Here is a 22,627-nt window from a genome sequence, read left to right as displayed (position 1 = left end):
GAATACCCCATTTCTCAATCTCTCTGGTATACTTTTCAGCTGTTTAGGTTTTTGATCTAAGAAAGATTTTGCTTTAAAAATGATACTGCAGGAAAGAAAAAAGTGGAGGATGACTCACATAAACAAGACTGGTCATACTTTGTACTCGGCTTTGTTTGTTGGTTGGTTTGGCTTAGCCTTAATCATTAACTTACTGCAGTAGACTCTTAGATCCTATGAGTACCTGAATTTCTAACTTCCCTCCGGTATTCCAAGTGAGCTTGCCTTTTCCTATTCTGCCACTCCATATATCTATGCCACACATTTTAATTTTCAGAATGTGTTGGCATCTGTCTCCGTATTTGATTCAGTAGCTTCATCTATGTTCAGCTTAGAATATGGAACATTTGGAGAAAACTGTCAATGAGAAAATAAGAATGGATTAATATTTAACAATTCGTTCTACAAATCTGTGCATTTTTTCCCATCTTAAACATAGATTTTCATAAATTTGTGTCAAGTTGGAAGAAATGGCAAAAGTGTAGATTTTAGTATATTTAATGTTTGAGCTCAGTAGGCATAATTAATGCCCAACAGAAATTCTAAGAAATGAAATATTATTATGGGGAGAGTCCAGTTTACAGAGAATTATGAAACAGAAACCCATCTTATTTTGCAAACCAGTTACCTAATATTTATTTACATTATTTTAGCCTTAGATTTGATTTTTAGTTGTTAGTATTTTACTTGAAGCCTTTAAAAATGTTATTGGTTTATTTTTTATTCAATGTTTAAAGATGATCATTTTCTTTTATTTATTGTTTTGTTATTTTACATAAATGGATGATTTTATCTTTCTCTCTTACAAAATAGAAAATATTGTAAAAAAAACAACAATAAGAAGGTTGAAAAGTCTGTTAACGATATTTGGAAAATGAAAGGGCCCTAGGCTATGTCTGTATTTGAGAAGATATTGGCTAAAGTTATGAACCTTATTATCACTTACATTTGAAACATTACTAGTTTATTCCTCCACTAACACAACTCAAAAGAACAAAGCTATTTTCTCTACAAAATCACATTAGTCTCTCATTTTAGCTGAAAATTTCCAGTTTAATAAATGAGAAGTGAGATAAAAGGAACATGCAGTAAAAACCCAACCTAAGGGAATCTGAGTGTCCAGATTCATCAAAGACTATTCTTTAAGAAGATACAACAGGGAAATGGTAGTCAAGGAGTCACTCCACAGATGAAAACTTACATGATAAAGTCAAGATTATTGTTAAATTGATCATTAATATTATGATTTTTAATAAGCAGTATGGTGTATCTCCCTTGAAAAAAGTGCCACAAAATGTAACCAAACTTTACTGGGGTGTCAAGGGACAAAAATCTACATTATTTCCGAAAGCCTTCATATCTACTTCACAGAGTAGAGAATAGCATTTTGAAATAATTTCTTGGAAAAAGAAACATGTATACTCCTTGAAACAAAATCACTATCATAGGCACAAGAGATTGTTCCTGCTTTTTTTTTAATTTTAAATAACTACTAAAGATATTCTGCTGACCATTTTGTATGTATTCTTCTGTGTGTGACTTACATACTATATTTAAAATATGGTTAAATCAGTTAATAAAATATATTAATTATGAAGAACTAGGGAATTCATTTTTCATTTAGATTTAATATGTATAATTGGATACTTGAAAAAATAAGAGGGAGTCAAGGTATTTCCCTCAAATTATCTTTGAAATATACACAGTGGCCACTTAAATGTGTAATGATTTTAGGGTGAGTAGTATGTTCTTCCCTTTATTTCAGTTTGAACAAATGTATCTACTCTGCAGACATTTTTGATAAAGACAGGATTCAAAATCAGGTGTATAGGGCAAACCTTAAAAGAGAATCACTATATATTTTTGCTGTGTGCATTTCCTATGGAACATATTTGAATCCAAGGACATCCATGTCATGAGAGTTTGGACACATTTGGGTGAGCTGTAAGAGAAAACTCTACGGAAAAGGAGGACACGTTGACTTTTAAAATGCTGTGTGTTTGTGTTGTGGTGTGTGTGTGTGTGTGTGTGTGTGTGTGTGTGATTGTTTAAGCCCTTCAATTTAAGTTGAATTCAGAAAGGACTGTATCAATGTAATGTGGAACAAGGTTGTGTGAATAGTTCATCAGACGTCTAAATAACGTCAAAAAGTTTGAAAAAGTGCATTTTCTTCTGGATTTTATAAACAACTAAATGGAATCCCTATGACTTTAAAAACAACACAAAGAAATGTATTGTTTTTGATTCACATAGTTTAAAATTCTACATTGTTTTACTGAAGACTAAGAAATTCAGACTTTGGGATATTGACGAAGAAAAATTATATGGAAGAATGTTAGTCCTAGTCAGGATGCTATGGAAGAGCAAATGGATATTGATTTGTCAGAAACAGTAATTAAAACCAAAATTAAATAAGTAAACTCTGCATTTTTTGGTCTATTGTGCCCCAAAGGGAAGATTATTTCCAACTATAATGTGGAAGTGTCCCCAGATAATTTATTCATTATTAATTGGAGGGTTTATCTTAAGGAGTTTGAGATGCAAAAATAATTGAGTATATCAACATCTATCCTGTGTATCTAGTGAGTGTCACTGCGTCTGTGAGAAGAGAACGTGTTCAAAGTCTCATGCCTTCTCTGAAGCACCCTTTACTCAGGGTTTGATAAAGGTTCACAAAGGATACACTTTCTTTTAAAAAAAAGCTGCAGCAATATTTATTCCAGAAATCTGGGGCAAATTTTGATGCTCAAGGTTTGAAGTTAGGTATTCTTGTGGCCATCCTCTTTCTACTTTCTTACCTGTCCTAGGGAAATATACTTTAAAAATGACAAAGGTGATCCTGTCTATTCTCTATGGAAATTAAATGGAATATTATAAATGTAAGTCTTATTTATAGATTGATACACAGGTTCCAATAATTTTTGAGCCTTACAAGACATATCTATTAACTTCCCTAGGGGTTGTGTTGAAATGATTGCATGAAAAATGACTAAGTAAAGTCTAAGTTAGAATGGTTGGATAACAGGTATTATTCAATTTGGAAGGAGATCAAAGATGAACTAGATCATCCTCCCTATTTGACAGATGGGGTCATGGAGCTACTAGTATGTATAAGTCACAAGCTTTCACAAAGATGACTCTCAACATAAATTGTTTGCTATCGCACAATTATTTCATAGGCAACAATACCTATGCAATTGATATAGATGTTTAGGACAAGAAGTTTTGAAAGTACTAGAAGCCTACTCTCTATTTTATCAAGATTGTGTCTGGTCACGTCTGCTATTAACTTCATAACTTCACTGGGAATCCAATATTAACGTGTAATATCCGACCCTTCCTCCCCCACCCCCCTACACTGTGTCTTCAACTCAACTCCTCACTAGAGCCTGTGGGCATTAGAAGTCAAAGGTACCTGTGTAGGCACCTTTGGGAGAACTTATGTTTATATTTGTAAAAAATATATTTGAGACCATTATAGCCATAGGGACAGCAATCATATACACCCATAGTTTAATCTTTAGGTCTAAGAGATAATCTAGCAGAGATTTTATTTCAGGGTCTTGTGAATTTTCCAACCCAAGGATATTTCTGCTTACCTCAGAAAGAGAAAGATCTGGAAAATGCATGTGTCACCTAAATATTGCAAAGTTGGCCAACCTCTACATAGTTTGATTTCATTGGATTTCACCTTAATATTTGTCAAATTAAGCAAAAATAAAGCTAGCAAAATAATCAAACATGTAAGTTTCATATACATATTTTATATATACATATATGTTAGATATGTATGTATGTGTATATGTGTGTATAGTCACAGTAGAAAATAGATTATTATAAGAAAACAATGTAGATCTTAAGGAATGAATTTCTTCCTTTACCCTCACTATTTCTTTAAAAGGGAAAGAAAAAATAAAAGAGGAAGAGATAAAGCTTATTTAAAGGCATCATTTCCCTTGACATATTGGGATGCATCTAAAATTGAGAACAGCCCAGAAACACTGTGCTGATCTTTCCTGGATGAAATCTGAATTTCTGAAGACTAAAGTACAAACACAGTAGAGATGTGCTATCATCGAATACACGATACTGAATCTATACAATCGAATAATAATAAAAAAGTATTCTTTATATAGAAAATGTTTCCCAGATACCAAAAGATCAAATAAAAATCCCGCCCCTCCTGCTCTGCTTCTAAGTATACTATTTCCTCATTTGGGAAATGTTTCACAGCTCTTGTCTCAGGGCGATATTTTCTGGCTTACAGGGCTGGAATCAAAGGAACCACCATCTCCCCTCACTTAGGGAGCCAGGGTTTCCTGTAGCACCATACAGCAGATGGGTGTGTGTGACTGCTGCATACAACAAGCGGACTCTGGTGGAGACCTGATTGTTGACAGCCTTCACCGTGGTCGCCAGAGGGCTCACTTAAATTGCAGCCATCATTTAATCCGGAAGCCAGTGTACACGCTCTTGAAGTCTGCTTGGCCCTCCTTTTCTCTTTTTGGTAGGTCTGATATGCTATTATTATTATCAAAAGAGATTAATTTGTGGAGTTTTAAAATCAGTGCTGTTCCTCTTGCAGAAGACCTATTGCTACTTAGAAATGATGTGAATCGCTGGAGATGGAATAAATGGACAAATATTAAGTCCTTAACTCACAGCAAGGTAAATTTTGGATTGGAGTGTAAAACAGAGCATTTAATAACGTACCAAAAAAGTCAGAATGAAAATTTGGAGGCCAATTCAACATCATTTCTGTTATTTCTCATTAGCATAAAATTGGTCATATATTTTGCACAACAGCGTTCCACAGCAGTCACTGGCAACTTTGAATAACATACACTTTATGTATCAAAAGAAGACTAATCAGAAAATGATTCAGAGTAAAAAAATAAGGAGTGACATTCATTATTCAGTAAATAACTAATCCGCAACTTACTTAATCACAAATCTCCGAATATCTTCACATAACAAAGACAAGGAACATGAAGCAAAATCAAGGGTGTCTTGTAGAAATAAGCACCTCTCTGTAGGCACATGAGCTTGAAGGACAAGGTACCGATGGCTCCAGGTGTTTGTCATGTTATGTCAACTTTGAGTCTTGATGCTATCAGCACTTGTCAGGTGGTGCCCAAATATGTGCATTTTGGGCTTGGACCCTTTATACAGGAGAGCTTCATATTCCAAAAGGAGACAAATAACTAATGAAATAACCATTAATATCTGTTCTTCATGGAATATTTTGTCTTGATTATCAATTAGGAAGTAACTATATCTCTAAACTACATCAGACCGCCAGTGGATATGCCTGATATTCATGTTCATCAGGATGCACGAAGGTGTTTATAATCAGATAATGTATGGTTCCACTTAAAAAAAAATGAGTAGGGGGCTGGATTAGGACTCAAATTTGATTGAAAATATTCAGTCTTTTCAGAGAAAATAATATTTGACTTGACTGCTGCAGGCCGCGTAATTATAACCTGCTAACTAGGTGAAATCTGTATGAATCCTTTAGTTATGCAACAGGTAACATTTTGATGAAAAACCGAAGAAACAAGGTTGACTTCAAAAGACTTGTGAGGCCTTCCAGTTAGTGTTTGATAAGAGTGATAAATTTCAACCCAACATATTGAATATGCAGCTTATGGGATTTTTTTTTTATATACTTGTAAATGAAGACCACCTTTCTGAAATATTCCCAAAGATACAATTTTTTAAATGGGAACCTAGATGATCTAGACATTAAAAATTTGTAATAATCTTTTAAGAGTCTAACAGCATTACCTCTATATTTAAAATAATGTAAGTATAATAGGACAGTTAATGAATACCAAAATCTTTTGTTAAATATAAAATGCATTTCTACCAAAGTGTTTTTTTCAATATTTGAGACCTTGAAGTTTCACTAAACAGTGTTGATAAGAAAACAATGATTTTTTTCCCTACATGGCATATGTCTATTATTAAAGAACGTTCTCAAAGAGCAATTTGCTATGTATTTTAAACAGAAACAACATAAACTCAAGAAAGAATTGTATATATTCAATATTTGTTTCAGAAATTACATTCCCTTTCAAGGTAATGTGAATCTTCCACAAGGAAATGTAACCAAAGTCTTCCCAGACTGCAGTAAAAGAAATCTTTTATATACTTTCAAATACTGTGCCTTTTTATTTAAAACAGTGTAAACATAACAACTCAACACCACCAATAATTGGAAAAGACTGGTTAGGTGAACACTAATTTCCTTGAATGCCCCATGAAAATAAGGGTAAATAAAACAGACGAATCTTCAGGAGAAGTTTCAGTTCACCTCAGCAGTGGTAAAAATATTGCTTTATTCCAAATGAACATACAACACAATTTACTGTTCTTTTGGGGGCTTCCTGTGAACTGAAAAGTCTGGGCTTTGTGATTTCAACAATTTATTCTTTCCATATTAACCACAGAAGCCAGTGTCTTGGTCCACAAATAGTAGACTTGCTACAAAATAAATAATAATGAGGATGATGAGAAAGCAAAGGGTAACTTTCAGTTTGATAATTGGCCTGTGTAAATAATTTAAGTACGCATGATTCAAAGTAAACACACATCCTCAACTTGCCTTGTGATACTGATACCATTATTGAGCCAATAGTTGTTCCTCTCAAAAGTATTCACACCAGAAAATGATCTTGACATTGTCAAGAGTTTTAAAGGACCCCGCCATGCAAGTGACCTTGATTTAAGAACTTACTAACTGAATTTTACACTTAATGTATAAATTCAAAGTGAACAGATCTGAGAGGGAAATTTCTTTTCTGAATATTAAATTCCCTGATGTTTCAGAACAAATTTTAGCAAGCTTAATATGCACACACATGCACACACATACACACAATGAACACATGTGCATACAGCATACCTGTGCTCAAGTGAGCAAGCACATACAGACACACACCTGTGCGCACGTGCACGCACACACACAGGCACACACACACACACACGCACGCACAAAGGGCACGCACACACTGAGAAATGCTCCTTTGGAGCCCCTAAACAATCTCAAAGAAAAACACTTCTTTCTATTAGCATGATTTTAGTGACACGACATTGTGATTTTTCTCGTCTCTTTTTCTATAATAATTTCACACCTCCCTCTGAGATTCTGTGCCTTCAAATTTCAGAGGAAGCTGGCACATAAGAGTAGCGAAGATTGTCCCCCAATTAGTCCTTCTATCTCCTACCCTCCCCCTTACAGAGTTTTTGTGCCATTCTTCAAAAATGAAATAGAAAACACTACATTTGTTGACAGGACATAACCTGTGATGAGGCTGTCGAGTGAATAGAAATTTAGGGGTTGGGACTGGTAAGCCAAATGGCAAGGGCCACTTGCTCACTGGCACGTCCGCCCTCAGGATACAGCTCATCTCTTTAAAACCAGGTAACTGCCAATGCTTTTTTATGAGGACACTGGTGCTGTGGGGCTAAGGGTCTGAATTACCCACATCTACTAAGAGCCAACGAGGCCGGTGTTGGGACTAACTGAAATTGTATTCAGAATTCTACCCAAAAGCTTTCGTTGTAAGCTTTATCCCTCCTGAAACGTTTCTTTCCCTTTAAAAAAATATTTTGTTAAAAAACAGTATGATATGAGGGCGATAGACTATTTGGTTTCTTCTAAGTAGATGCTCTTAAATTAATGCATATAAATAATTTGTATTTAATTTCCTCTCTTTCCTGTTGAGCAAAGCATAGAATGCACAGATTCCTCCATCTCAAGTCACTTGGTCAATGCGGAGTCTCTTTGTATTTCATTTCTTAAGACAAATTGTGCCTCTCTTTCTGATTTGGCCGTGGGACTCAGGGGGAGAAAGGCTGTGTTTTCACTTGCACTGTCCTCGGTTTCTACGCTGGCCAGTTCGTAGTCTTCTGACCGCCTGGCATCAGTCAGAATTCGGATCTGCTCCTGGACAGTTTCTAGCAATATTTTCACTTCTTGCTGTTCTGCTATAAGACAATCGCTGACTGGAATACTCACATTGACAATATCAGCAGAGTAGGAGTTTTTGCACCATTTGATGCTTTTGACTTCAGAAATCCCTGGCATTTGCATGCAGGTTTCCTCTAGACCCACTGAAGGGATGATGGGCACGGAACTGGCCCTTGTAGATGAATATCCCATCAGGTCCTTTTGATCCAAGCTATTAAAATAGGAATTTGTCTCTCTTGAAGGCAGTTGCATATTTATGGATGCATTTTGTTGGGTTTTTAAACCATTGGACGAATACCTGAAAAAGAAACCGAGTGTTACATATTCTGCTTTCGGCTGTGCTTCTTAGAGCAATATTCAGTCAACAAAGCACTTCCACATGCACCATCTCACTGAATTCTCACAGCAACCCCATGAGACGGATAATATGCTCCCAGTTAAACAGAGAAGTAAACTGAAGCTCAGATAGGTGAAGTGACTTGCCCAAGGTCACACAGAAAATAAGTGACAGACTGAGACTCAAACCCAGATCTTCTTACTTGAAGTCCAGGGATCTTTCAACACACCACAGCTGTATAGGCAGGTGGGGTATAGTCTTCCTGACCTCTATCCTAGAATACAAAGTAAATGGGGATTGAGCAGGTAAGTGTGGCCTTTCCATAGTGACAAACAGGAAACCCATAACGGCATTACTCCACTCCATCCATGTGACCACCCTCTCAGCCCTGGTTTAGTCTGTAGACTTGTGGCCACACTAGTTGGAGGCAATCAGGAAGCCCGACATCAAGCATCAAGGTTTACTCATCAAGGATGAGTAAAACTCATCCTGAGTTTTACTGCTTCACACTGACTTTAGGGGGACCAAATCAATTTTCATTGGCACTCTATAGAAATGCCTCACTGTCAGACTGCTGAGCCTACAAATGGGAATGGAGGCATATGATTCCTCTCTGGGGATGAACGTGAAGTGAGATCCATTAGACAGATTATAGAGCAGCTTTCTTCACATGGTTTCTGGAGCCAATTTAGGTATTATGTTGGTGCAGGGCAACAGCTTGACAAGAATGCCAACGTGCCATTCCAAGTCCTTTGAATAATATACCAGAATCTGGCTAGTCCCCTAATTGCCTGTTCACAGCTAGTGAATTTTCCAGTGCCAGAAAGTGGGGGCAGGTATGTTGTAGATTCACAGAAATGTGGTCTGGGATCTTGAACAGTCTCCATTCTCTTGGTTTATTTGTCCTTAATTTAAATGTTAAATTAAACATTAAAATTTAAGCATAATCTAAACATATCCACCCTTTATATAATAAATCTTATTCCCCTTGTCTTACACCACAATGTAAATAAAAATCATGTTTATAAATGGAAAGAATAATTGCAGTGAAGTGTCTTGCATACTAAACAGAGGTCTTTATTGTAAGGACACAAGTTAGAGCAACTCAGAAATCTGTCTCTCCACCAGACAGTGAAAATACATGAGGAACACATTTAGGTGTCTTTGCAGCTCCATCCTCTTTTACTATGCCTAATACAGACTTGGCAATCAATAAATCCTGATCGAAGGGATGCATGAATACATGAACAAACCTTCAAGGTAAATGCTCCCTTTATATCCCAGTTAATGTCCATTTCAAACATAATAATGGCTGACATTTGCAAAATGTTTTTAAAAAGCATGCTTATGTCTAATTACCTCATTTAATTTTTTAAAACATGGGTTTATTTATTATTATTACCATGCAGTGATGAATAAATAAACTAAATTAAGGGGCACTCAAATGACTTTCCTCAAATTATACCTTTGGTAAGTGGCAGAGGAACAAGTTAATCCTAAATTGTCTTATTGAAATTCTTCCTAGCAAAGCCAGAAATGAGTGGGCATCCCACGATGCACTAGGACACCTTTTTAGGGATGTATAATCTTTCTTACAATTACGATCTAATTGTATAGCCATGTACAAGGCAATTCCCTGGGTGGTCTTATTCCTTTCACATAAGTGTTATATGGCTGAAACTCTGACCCTAAAGTTTCTGATCCATGACTTAATTTCAACAAGAAAAAAGGGGGCAGATTTCAGGGCTTTGTGTTCTGTCCTCAGCACCATCCTGTTAGCATCATTAATACGTATGAAGATATAGAATGTCTGGTTACTGCATTCACAGAGCCAAGAAATAGAATTGAGATACAACTGTATTCCATATAGATAATCTTCTGGATATATCAATGGGTAGAATCTAACAGGTTGAAATGTGATGGTGATAGGTGCAAATTCTTATACCCGCATCTAAACATTGCTTGTTAAACTTGTTGGGTAAAGGCATAAATATCTCAGAGGATTTTAGTAAACTGTAGCTTCATGACTACGTTGGCATGACGATGAAATAATCAAAGGCACTTTGAGCCAAAGTGGGGCAGCCTTCTAAATTAAGGATTTAGGTGAAAAAGAGGAATTGCAATTGACTTCTGTGTCACCTCACAAGTCAGGTATGGGACACAAGCTGGCAATAACTGAAATCTAGAATGTTACCATAACATGGAGATGGCACCACAAACAATTAGAACTTTCCAAAAATGTAGATCTGACATGATTTTAAGTCCCAACACCATTACAAGCTCTGGAATCTTAAATCAATGGTAGTCGCACTTTAATTTCTTTCATTAATTAAAGGAGGTGGGAATCCCTAGGGGGATTCCTCTGGAGACTACCTGAAGTAATGCCCCTGGGCTATTCAGCCAGATCCACACTATTCAATCCTCTCTTCCTTCTCAGAGTTGCTGTGAGGGTCCCAGGGCTGGTATTTGAGAGAAGCTACACTACTCTCCAGAAGTTTAAGCAAGAGCAAAATTTCTAATGTGATTCTGGATCAGAAGACACTTCAGAGTTCTGTGTCCCTTAAGAGTCACAGACTCTTTCACAGTTTTGATCCATGAGCTTGTCATTCATTGACTATAAAATACTAGTTTGAGTCGCCCTTCCTCAGATCCCTCACCAAAGAAATCACAGTGCATTTCATTTGTAACTACGTGAGCCAAAGCATCCTTTTAAAGGTGAAAAAATCCAACAGTTAGTCACTTGGTTTGATTCCCAGGGCTTCAGAAGCCAGGCCAAGGAATCTGTGTTTCTGTAGGGGACTCCAAGCCCTGGTTCCTGGAGCACATGGCATGAGAATCAACTGGCGAAACTGAAGAAACCCACTTCTCCCTCCAGGGCCATACACTTAAGAGATTCCATGTACACATCATCCATGAATGTGATTTTCTGCACATTTCTTTCCAGGTTCGGGGGTTCATTTAGTCAGAAATGCTAAGTATTCAACCTCAGTTCTTTTACATGGGATATGCTACCTTGCGTTAGTCATTTAAACTCTGCTATCCTTAGTGTGTTCAGTTTTAAAATTCCCGAAGGATAACTTAAGTCTTTCAAGTTGCTAGCTAAGTGAGGTGGGTACGCAGTACAGTTTGGCTCCTTCTACTTTGAAGGTGGCGATTCAAGTTTTGTGATTCCATTTCTTTCTGTCTAGCATATGAATACATTAGTTTGATTTGCCTGACAAAGACTAGTTCAAAGCTCTGTAAGCCATTGCCATGGTCGTCAGGGGTCCATAGATGGGGGCAGAGAGGGGGAGGGAAGCTCCTGAAGAATGTCCTCTCCACCTCATTCCTTCATCAGGCTTCCCTAAGATATGTGCTGGGTTCAAGCAGGGCTGAAGTAAGTACCAAGGAGGGAAGTCATATATACCAGGAGTCTTAACTAGCAGACAGTGCCCACACACTTGATAAACAAGCAGCAGATGGCTGATAGCTCTTGTAAATTCATTCACTCCCCCTCTGGGCTAGGGCCAGATTTGAAGAGGGCCTTTAGCTGTGAAATTCTATTACCAATCCCATTTCCAGTCCGGAGAGACGGTCAGTCCCCCAGGAGTGGAAAATAGCTGTTTTCAAGAACTGAGAATAAGATTGCTCCCTGAGATTCATTGTGCTGAGCACACAGTGACTTAGAGTCACCATTTATCAACATCGGGTGCATATCACACACAGGAAAATACATGTGGCCAGCCAGCTGGAGAGAATATTCCAAACCCAATGATGATTGAACCAAAACAGAACTACCACTATGCAGACAGTAAGTGTAAGTCTCCCAGGAGGTGGAAGACAAAGCAATACCTGAACTTGCGTGGAAATCTCTGAAGATTCGTATATGTATGTTTCGAGCCTGTGCCTGGCATAGGCTCAGAGCATCCTTATACCCGGGACATATGGGATGATAGCTGTAACAGTGATGAATGGAAAGAAAGACACCACAGGCTGGGTTCTGTCTCTACCCTAAAAAATCTCTGAACTTGATTTCCCCTCACTTGTTCTCATTCTTAAGTGACAAACGTTATTAGTGACTTAAAAATCACTACCAGTGATAAGTGATTCAAGAGGAAAAGTAATTATGAAACATGATTAATTATAATTATAGGCTAAATGCAAACTCCCTTTCCAGATATAAGGCAAAGAGAAATGCAAACTGCTTCTTGACTTGCATTACACATTTTGGACAACTTGGCTGTTATGTTGAATTTGCAACTGTCACCCCAGATCTGTACCAAATGTATTTTACAGTTCATTGGGAATTGCTTCAAAATTACAAATGTCTTCCCAAGGAAATCTGTTGCTGAGTTTGTTCAGACAAGGCACTCCTTTATGTGTATCTTGCCGAGAAGAAAAGTCTCTCTGATAGAAGTCTCCTGCCTGCTTTGGCCTTCAGTTTGATATGGGCAGCCTGGAAAGATCAGCCAGTCCGAAGCAGCATAGAAACCTGGTCTGCCTTATCCAGAGTGATACAAACTAGATACGACAAGAACCTGGCTTGAGTGAGGGAACAGATTCCTGAAATTTCTGGAATAAACCCTGATTGCATGGCTTTTGAAATTAATAATTCTAGAGCAGTTCCTGTGACAATAAATGCTAGTACTACTTTTCTGCTTATGTGTCAGGTACAAGCCCTCTACACATGTAATGTTTAAAAATCTGTCCAACAACCCATAGGAAGGCTGGTACGATTTTGCTCAATTTATAGATGAGAAAACTTAAGCTCAAAAGATAAAATTTTTTCAAGGATGAGATTTAAAATCCAGTAAGTTTAAGTAAGGGCTACCATGTTTGACTGAACAATTTATGCCAATTAGGTGAATGGGGGCTAAAATTCATCCTCCTCCACTCACCATGCTATGAACCCTATGAGGTCAGTGTCCACTCGGAGGAAAGGGCACCTTTTGCCCTGCAAGAATGAGTAGTAAGCCATGGTATCTGGAGCCCATCTTTCCACACCTACACCATAAATGAACCTAGAGATCTGAGTTCAGCAGGTTGTGCTTTGACAATATGCTGCCAACTTTGAGTGAGACACACTCAAGAATTCTCTGGATGGAAGCACATACTATATATAAATACATTACAGGTTACTGTAATGGAGTATTGCCCGACAATGTTGATTAGAGAATTAACTATTTTTTTTTCAAACCTAAGAATGAAGGAATACATTAATCCTCTTAAGAAAACTCTATTTTTTAAAATCAAAGACAAATTTTCAGTTGTTTTAGCGACTATATAACATGTGTCTAGGTATCTACACACTTACTTGCTCCCAGTGTTATTTTTCTAACATTTCCCTAATATCTATTTTAGTTGTACCTATTCTTTTAAGTTAGATTACCTTTTATGGAACAAATACGGAAGTAAGCATAAATAGACAATTAATGACAAAATCAATCAATATAACCCCAAGGAACACAATAACTCAGTTTAAAGTTAGAGCATTAATGATACCCTCCCTAAATTCCATTGCTTTTAAGACCTACCCTTGACAAGGTATCATATCCTGGTCCGGGATCCTTGATTCCTCAAGTTGCTGATATGCTGGTCCCACGATGCCACCCAGCCTACTTCGGGGCGAGGGGGGTGTCCTCCTGAAGGCATTCCTATGGAGCATACCACTCCTTTGCCCTGGGCTGCAGCAAGAGGAGAGACTCCTGCTGGGATGAAAGAAAACCAACATAGCAATAACCTTACATGTGGCTGCTCAAACTTTTCTGACACTGCTTTTTCACCCCAGACACTCAAAACTCTAGGCTCCATTCATGACTGTAGAATATCTGCTAGGAGGAGATCAGAAGTTGGTGAATCCATTCACCCTCGCAGAAACTGACACAAAGAGAAGTTCCCATGTTTCTGGCTTTCTAGGTTGAAGTACAATGGACTAAAACAATTGCAGCTTTCCAGCCAAAGATAAGAGGTGGGCTTAAGGACTTCTCAAGCTCCTGATTCTCAGCCACCCTCATTATCCAGGATATAGTAGCTGCCTCTCTAATAAAAATAAAAATGGTTTTGTTATTAGACACTGACAAAAATTAAACACAGGAACCCTCAAAAGGATTCACAGGGAAAAGTTCACAGGGAAAAGTGTTAATGGTAGAATAAGTAAACCTCATTTGAGTTGGCATTGTTTCTTTACCATATGTGCTAAATTCCCAGTTCACTACCTCAGATTCTCCTCAGTCTTGAGAAACTACATTGGTTTTCTTTTGAACTGGCTTTTAATAAACATCTGATTACATATTTTATTTGACTCATACATCCAAATACCCAAATAGCCACGTTTTCAGATGCCTTCAAAGGCCAAAAGGCATAAATGGGATATATCTTACGTGAGATTCCTACCTAGATCATGCTAAACAAAAGCACTAGACTCTATAAAAATCAGTGGCTAATTTGACCAATTATGTATCCCATACCCATTCCCATCGCCACTCCCACTGAATTTACCCTGCAACCATGGGGACAGTAAGAGAAACTCTGTTGTAGACATTTCATGAGATGCCAGTTTATGTGGTCAAACTGGTTCTGCAGTGTTCAGATAGTAAGTGAACTTAGAATTTCTTGCTGCATTCTCATTTAACTCTAAACAAAACAAAACAAAACAAAAAAAGCCCTTCTAAAAATACCAGTAAAACCCTACAGAAAAAGATGAAAAATATTTTCAAAATTTCAGCAAACCTATCAAGTTCTAAAGGGACCAGACTCCCAAAGTAATTTTACCCATATCACTACGTGATTTGGAGTTCTGTAACTTTCCATCCAGCAACATTACTGTTAGTTCTACTAACAGTTTTGTACAGATACAAAACAAAACATCTCAAATATTATTTGAGATCAGTTTGAGGCCTGACATTTGAGTCCCCATCGACCCTTTCCTAGTTTAGGCAAGGTGACTGATCAAAGTTGATACTCTTCAAGCCAACATTAGCTTCCTGAGTTTTTGCAAATACCAGGTCATACCTTGCAACATATTATACCTTCATTTGTTATCATAATATTTCCTATATGTTGACAGCATGGGACCTCTAGTTAGGTCTCCAAGCCAACAAGTTCAAAGAGTTATAATAGCTATTTCCCCCCTCCCGGCCTCTATCTGTATTATCCACAAGCTATTATGGAGTCTGTGGGGTACTTAGGCTGTGGCACTGGAATTAGCTGCATCTGGGGGTCCTCTCAGGTCTGTACATTACCAGCAGTGTGATACTGGGGGAGGAATTTCTACCAGAATTTTGAAGGGAAAGAGATGGTACTCTAATTTGGGTCATTTGGGGGAGATTTTGCAACTTACAGACATGTCTTCAGTGTGTAAGGGGTGGGGGGGAGCCAACATGGGGTACATTCTGTATGTCTGGGCAAGTAACAACGGGAAGCTGTTACTATCCCTATAACTGAAGGGACAAAGGGAGGGGGGACTACCCGAATGGACAGAGAAGGAGAGTTCTAAGGAGAGGGCCACTTTGCAGGCACTGTGGCCCAGGAAGAGGGACCAGGGATGCAGCTGAGGGAACCAATCAGCGAGGGAGGGTGAATAAGGGCCGGGGCTGCTGTACCCTTCCACTCTCCCATCTCTTGTCTGTGCCTCAAAACAAGCCAGTAGAAGCCAGAGGACAAGGGAAACTGCTGCTCTTTCAGGGCACAGGACAAGGCAAAAAAAAGTAAAAAATAGATATGGGTAGGAGAGGTGCAAAAGAAGGGTATCAGCATCATGCTTAGGTATTTTCATAAGACTGCTATAGGGCTAAAAGAGAGAAATTCTACAACGTGTTTAGCATGGAGCCTGGTGCGTAGTAGGTGCTTAAGCCATGAGTTCTCCTGATCTCTCCACCACAAGTGAGAACTCAAAGGCTCGTACTAATCACTGAAAACCCTGGTCTTATTTCACTCTAAAAAAAATCTGCACATATGCTCTCTATAAAAGAGTTATATTGCTAAAATATAATGTAGTACGTATGCCATGGCATAATAGATTTTTCTTTAAGAAGAAAGAGGATTTTTTTTCCTTTGAACTAAACATGAGAAATAATGGCTTTGAATTAATAGCTTTGTTATGAGTTATCCAAATAAGTCATATTTGCAGTGCACAAAAAGAAATTAATTATGCAGAGCCAGCCAAACTGTCACAACAACAATGTCTTCCAGTATGAACTAGTGACCCATCTTAAAAAACAGTTCCTCACCTATTGATCAATCAACTGTTCAAGCCTTCTAACCCAGTGGCTTTTGGGAAGTTATAGAGCAGTTTGCAGGACATATAAATCAGTGACCAGGTTATCAATCATGAAAATGTTTAAGTCTACTGCATGTTTTACAAAACAAAAGCTATGATATATTAAACTATAATTTACAAAGTTCTAAAAGCGCTTTATAAATCAACCCTCGCCTATCTATCAGGACACAATGTATGACAACAAATACTGCAGTGCCATCGAACCAAACAAAAAGGAACACTTCTTAAAGATGACCTTATTTAATTTGTGAGTCTTTCCTAGAAATATAGTAGAAGCCAAGTTGAAGATGAGAGTATGCCAACAGACAAGGAGTAGGGGTAGGGTATTTGCAGCTCAAATACATTAGAAACTGTAATTCTTTTTTTTTTTTTTAGAAACTGTAATTCTTTTTCATTTCAACTTTAAAACATTGATGGCATCATATAGTACTAGAGTAATATTATACATAATTATTTTACTCGGCTGGCTGGAACACCACTTCAACATGTATTATAATCAGCAGGAGAAATGTTGTTTTGGAGAAAATATCCATCTTATAAAAGGCTGGTAATTTTGGACTTATTTTTCTAATTAAAGAACTTCCATTAGATCCAGTGAACTAAAATGCTCTTTTAACAGGCAAATATCTGTAAATGCCTCAATTGATATAAGCCAGAACTGGTGGTTAATAAAAGCAATTATCCAATAGCCAAACATATTGCAATTCCAAGTTGAAAATATTTAAACCATTAAAAAAAAAAACCTAGCAAAACTTTGGTATTTCAGTATCTACTCTTGTAGAATAAGAAAAAAAAATCACCATCCAATAATGAGGATTAGTATCGAGAGTGACTGAAAAACTCCCAGTAAATGTGGTCAGCTTCAAGAAAAATCCTTTTTTAGGGGACTCATTGAGAGTCAAGGAAGAAGATAGTTTCCTTGTATAATGCGTGTTTCTGTCATGGAGGTTTTCAAAACATTGGCTAGATATGTGAAAACTAAGGGTCAACAATATTTATCTGTCATTGCTGGGAACAACTTTTTTTTTTTTTTTTAGGTTCTTTTTAAATGTATACTTGATATGCAATGTTATATCGATTTCAGGAATACAACATAGTGATTCGACAATTCTATACATTACTCAATGCTCACCACAATAAATCAATATTATTTTTTTATCTTATCCTTTTCTTAAATCTTTTCATATATGTTTTAAAAAATTTTTAAATACCATATTTCTCACTAAGAAAAGAATTCTTAAATCATTCCACAACGTCCACAAAGACTTGGGCTATAGATTCAGTTGCATGTAAACATAGCATTAGTCCCAAACTTGGGCACTTGGTATGGAACAAAGACTTTCCATTTTCAGATTCTTGTATGTAAAATGCAGCATGTGACTGGAAGATGCTGAAGAACTTGTTTGGCCTCAGAATGTTACACAATTGATAAGAGAACTTTATTTTGGGCTTTCTCCCCCAAACAGCCTGATTTCTATGGTTAGCTTGCAAAAGAGTGCCGCCCCATTGGTAACAGATCTTATAAACCCAAGGTTAAGATCTGCCAAGCTTCCTCTCCCTGAAAAGTTTTCCTTGTGTGAGAACCATGTTAGAAGACCTGGAGGGTGTCACATCAGCTACCTAGGGAAGAATTCGTCATTAAATTTGCAGACGGTGATAAGGCAGGCTAGGAAAAGTCATGTTTTTAATAGTTTTTCAGAATGCAATTGTTTCATTCACTGGTCTGTGTCTGCAGCTTTGATGGGTGTTGTTAATAATTCCTTCACGCTTCTTATAGGGACATTGCTGCCTGCTGTTATCTTTGGTTTACTTGCTGTGAGCTGTTTGAGCATCCACTCCATGGAGAACTATAGGGGAAGCAAGAACAATCATCTCTTCTGAATAAGATTGCCATTCCTTGGCATGTGTTGTCCAGCATAATATATAGTGTGAACGTGCCCATTCCCACCATGAGTAACTACCTGTACCTGTGGTGTTTGACAGATTGGCTTCCTCTGTCAGGAGAAGGGACCTCTGGGAATGACTGGGGGCCGGCAAAACTTGACTCCATCATTTTCTCCAATGCAGTCACTGGATGCCTTTCCGCCTTTGAATACTGTGGGAAACCACATGCACAGAGTTGAGCTGGAGGATAAGTTGTGAGAGGAGGGTCTATCACACCATAGCTAGATATGAAAAAGTTGCCGAACTTGCCAGTAACTTGTCCACTGGGCACCTGAGCAGGAGAATGATAGAGAAATCATTTGCACCCCATTTCTCACACACTGAGTAGACTCTGCCCTCCCTCCAAACATTCTGTGCTTAGATAAAGGTCCATCCAGGAGGGTTCTTCACTGAGAATTTTAAATATGTCTTCTCATTTCAGTCTACACCCATGGCACACTGTGCCTGACAGGCAAGAACACAAGTATTTTTTATTCAATGTACATTTTATTCACACAAAAAATTAACTAGTACCTGGACTACTAGTAGTAGGGATTCAATAAATGCTGATTGAGTGAACCCCAGAAAATTCTCAGAATTATGGAAAATATTGATTCAGAGTTTCTGTTCACCAACCTCCACCATTCCCCTCCTTCAGCATTTACCAAGTAATTACTGTGTTTAACAAGAGAAATTTGTAAGCATTTCACTCTTTATATTTATTAAGCCTTGGTTTCACCTTTGACATACAAGGCTCAGGAGGCTTTCGGAAAACCTATAGAGGTGACACATTAAGAAAAACTTTGTCCCAAGGAAAGCATCACATGGCATCTCAACCAGGCAGCAAGTTGTCAAGTTTAATACTCTCTGGACACACAGCATTTGAACAAGCAACAAAGGCTAGTGAGTTTCTTTTCCAGAAACTCCACATAAAAACTATTCCAAGAAATGACATTTTTAGAGTGCTAACCAATCCAGGGAAAATTTCAAAGTCTGTATATTCATATCTAATGTATGAACAAGAATTTCAAAGAACAATTAACACAGATGTGCAATATACATATGAAAAGGTATACAACTGCACATATTTTGCAAAGGGATAAAATTCAGAATAGAGAAATTAAATTTCAAGAAGATCTAGTAAAGTTACAGATCCAAGAAAAGTAGACCTGGTGCAAATATGTTGGGGTACAAATTTTCAATATGTTCCAAAATATTGAATATACACACTCTTTGATCCAGAATATTACTCCTAAGACTTATCATTATTAGTAAAATTATAAAAGTTCAAAATGATATCATCACTACCGTATGTCAGTGGTACAATTTTTCCTTTTTTAAAGTTTATTTATTTTCTTTTTTTTTTTAAGTGTATTTATTTATTTTGAGAGAGAAGGGTAGGGGTATAGAGAGAGGAGAGAGAGAATCCCAAGCAGGCTGTTAGCACAGAGCCTGGTTGTGGGGCTTGATTTCATGAACCATGAGACCATGACCTGAGCCAAAATCAAAGTTGGATGCTTAATGACTGAGCCACCCAGGTGCCCCATTTTTCTTTCTTTCTTTTTTGTTTTTTTTTTTTTGTGTGTGTGCAATTTTTAATAACAAAACAGAAAACAACCATAAAAACAGTTAGAAACAATAGAAATGCCCACAAATAAAAACTATACAACTATTGAAAAGAATAAAATCAAGGTATAAAAAAGTATGCCTAGGGGCACCTGGGTCGCTCAGTTGATTAAGTATCTGACTTCGGCTCAGGTCATGATCTTGTGGTTCATGAGTTCGAGCCCTGTGTTGGGCTTTATGCTGACAGCTCAGAGTCTGGAGCCTGCTTCAGATTCTGTGTCTCCTCCTCTCTCTGCCCCTCCCCAGTCATGCTTTGTCTCTCTCTTTTTTTCAAAAATAAACATTAAAAAAAGTTTGCATAATATGAAGGCATTTGCATAAATAAGAAAAATGCAGCAGATACACACATGTTGTAAGTGTGTATCTACCTATCTATATATATATATACACACATATGTGTGTATATATATATGGAAACACACACATATATTTAGCTTTATGTATATATATGTGTGTGTGTGTGTGTGTATATACACACACGAAAACATATATAGATTTTGTATGTGCATATATATTTATGTGTGTGTTTGCATGTCTGTGTGTTTCCCATGCAACCACACAGGACACAGATGAAATAAAAAAAGGAAAATACACTATTAACTGGATGTTTTCCTTGGGGAAAAGTGTATCAGTGGATATGGGCTATTGAGACTAGGCAAAATGTCAAGGTTATGTAACTAACCTTAAGATGGCAATCTCTAAATGTTTGCTTTTTTAAGTACTTCCAAAACAAACCACATAGTGGCAGTAATAACCATGTCTTGAATCATAATCTACAAAATGGATTTAGAGAAGTTGGTCAGACTTCTTGCAAAATGGAGTAAGTTGACACAGAATAAAAAAGAAGATATGGAAATAATTTGGAAAAGATGGTTATTGTCAATAATCCAAAATTTTAAAGATCCAAAAATGATGTAAATACCTTCATGTGTGCTTTTTTTTTTTTTGACTGATTAATGTCAATTATTACAAACCACCATGGGAAAAGTGAATTGAATGGACATGTTACTGGAATGTAACCAACATTGTGACCTTCTATTTGACTTTCAGGTTTTATAAGACTGACTAGGGGTTTGTTTGATTGTTTGGTTTTTAATCCCAACTTCTTTAACATTTATTTATTTTTGAGAGACAGAGAGAAGCAGAGTATGACAGGAGAGGGGCAGAGAGAGAGGGAGACACAGAATTTGAAGCAGGCTGCAGGCTCTAAGCTGTCAGCCCAGAGCTGGATGCAGGGCCCGAATTCACAAACGATGAGATCATGACCTGAGCCGAAGTCGGATGCTCAGCCGACTGAGTCACCCAGGCGCCCCTTTAATCCCAACTTTTAATAAATTCACTTAGAAGACAAACTTGCTTGGAAGGCTCAGCTACAGAAACAAGTGATATAATCTAGAGGTATCTGTGGCAAATGGAAGGAGGTAAGTCTGTGCTCCTCCAGAGGTCTGTGGGGGCAATATCAACCAAGTGTTTCCGGAGCATCTAGATTTTCTAGAGAAATCACTGAATCATTGAAAGTCAGCAAGCCATTCATTTTTTTTTTAAAGCAATGTATGCCAAACAGACTAATTATGTGTTGGGGCCATTAGTTCAGGGCCTCTGCCTTTAGGGGGTGTGTGTGAAATTCCAATTGGTTTTTATTTTATTTTCCAGTGTAGTTAAAATACAGTGTTATATTAGTTTCAGGTGTGCAATACGGTGATCCAACAGTTCCATGCATTACTCAGAGCTCATCAAGATAAGTGTGCTCCTAATCCCATCACCTGTTTCATCCATAAGGCACCAACCTCCCCTCTGGTAACCAACCTCCTCTCTGTTTGTTCTAGAGAATCTGTTTTCTGGTTTATCTCCTTTATTTCCTTTGTTTATGTATTTTGTTTCATAAATTCCACATGTGAGAAAAATCACATTGTATATGCCATTCTCTGACTTATTTTGATTAGCATTATACTCTCTAGCTCTATCCATGTAATTGTGAATGGCAAGACTTCATTCTTTTTTATGGCTGAATAATATTCCAGTGTGTGTGTGTGTGTGTGTGTGTGTGTGTGTGTGTGTACATACCTCACATTTTCTTTATCCATTCTATGGACAGACACTTGGGCTGCTTCCATAATTTGCTTATTGTAAATAATGCTGCAGTAAACATATGAGGTGCATATAGCCTCTGCTTTGAATGAGATTTTTGATCATGAAAGCTAAAAGGCTCTTTTTCAAAACCCTGGATGAAAGTTTTGAATAGACTCAACCTCTTGGTTTGCTTATTTATAGTATCTATAATAGATAATATGTTCTAAATCTTTTCTTTCAAATGCTTGCATTGTTGTCATACAGTTGCTTTCAATTATACTATTTTGGTCAATTAACACAAATTTATTTTCAAAATTTATTATTTTGGATTTTTCCTCTCTCACACAGCCCTTATGAGAATCTTTCATTAGTGGCTGTGCTTAACATGAGATTCAGG

At 37.3% G+C, this 22,627-nt stretch overlaps 1 protein-coding gene across 4 annotated transcripts in view; it reads right to left on the bottom strand.

Annotated features, from left to right (window-relative positions):
* Positions 1 to 7,807: 7,807 nt before the first annotated feature.
* Positions 7,808 to 22,627, bottom strand: part of NRG3 (neuregulin 3) — a 1,045,385-nt gene continuing 1,030,565 nt past the window's right edge. For 2 of the 4 annotated variants that reach the window (XM_042960818.1, XM_042960820.1), the window contains exons 7-9: positions 18,579 to 18,706; positions 13,868 to 14,038; positions 7,808 to 8,315 (exon numbers count right to left, since the gene is read on the bottom strand). In XM_042960818.1, coding sequence (XP_042816752.1) covers positions 7,808 to 8,315; positions 13,868 to 14,038; positions 18,579 to 18,706 — 807 coding nt within the window. Of the gene's footprint in view, positions 8,316 to 8,556; positions 8,629 to 13,867; positions 14,042 to 18,578; positions 18,707 to 22,627 lie in introns of all 4 variants that reach the window. The other 2 variants (XM_042960817.1, XM_042960819.1) reach the window with 2 other exon arrangements.

The sequence above is a fragment of the Panthera tigris genome, chromosome D2 (genome assembly GCF_018350195.1).
Source record: "Panthera tigris isolate Pti1 chromosome D2, P.tigris_Pti1_mat1.1, whole genome shotgun sequence".
NCBI lineage: Eukaryota > Metazoa > Chordata > Mammalia > Carnivora > Felidae > Panthera > Panthera tigris.
The sequence above is the reverse complement of the archived record's forward strand: the minus strand, read 5'-3'. Positions and strand labels throughout refer to the sequence as shown.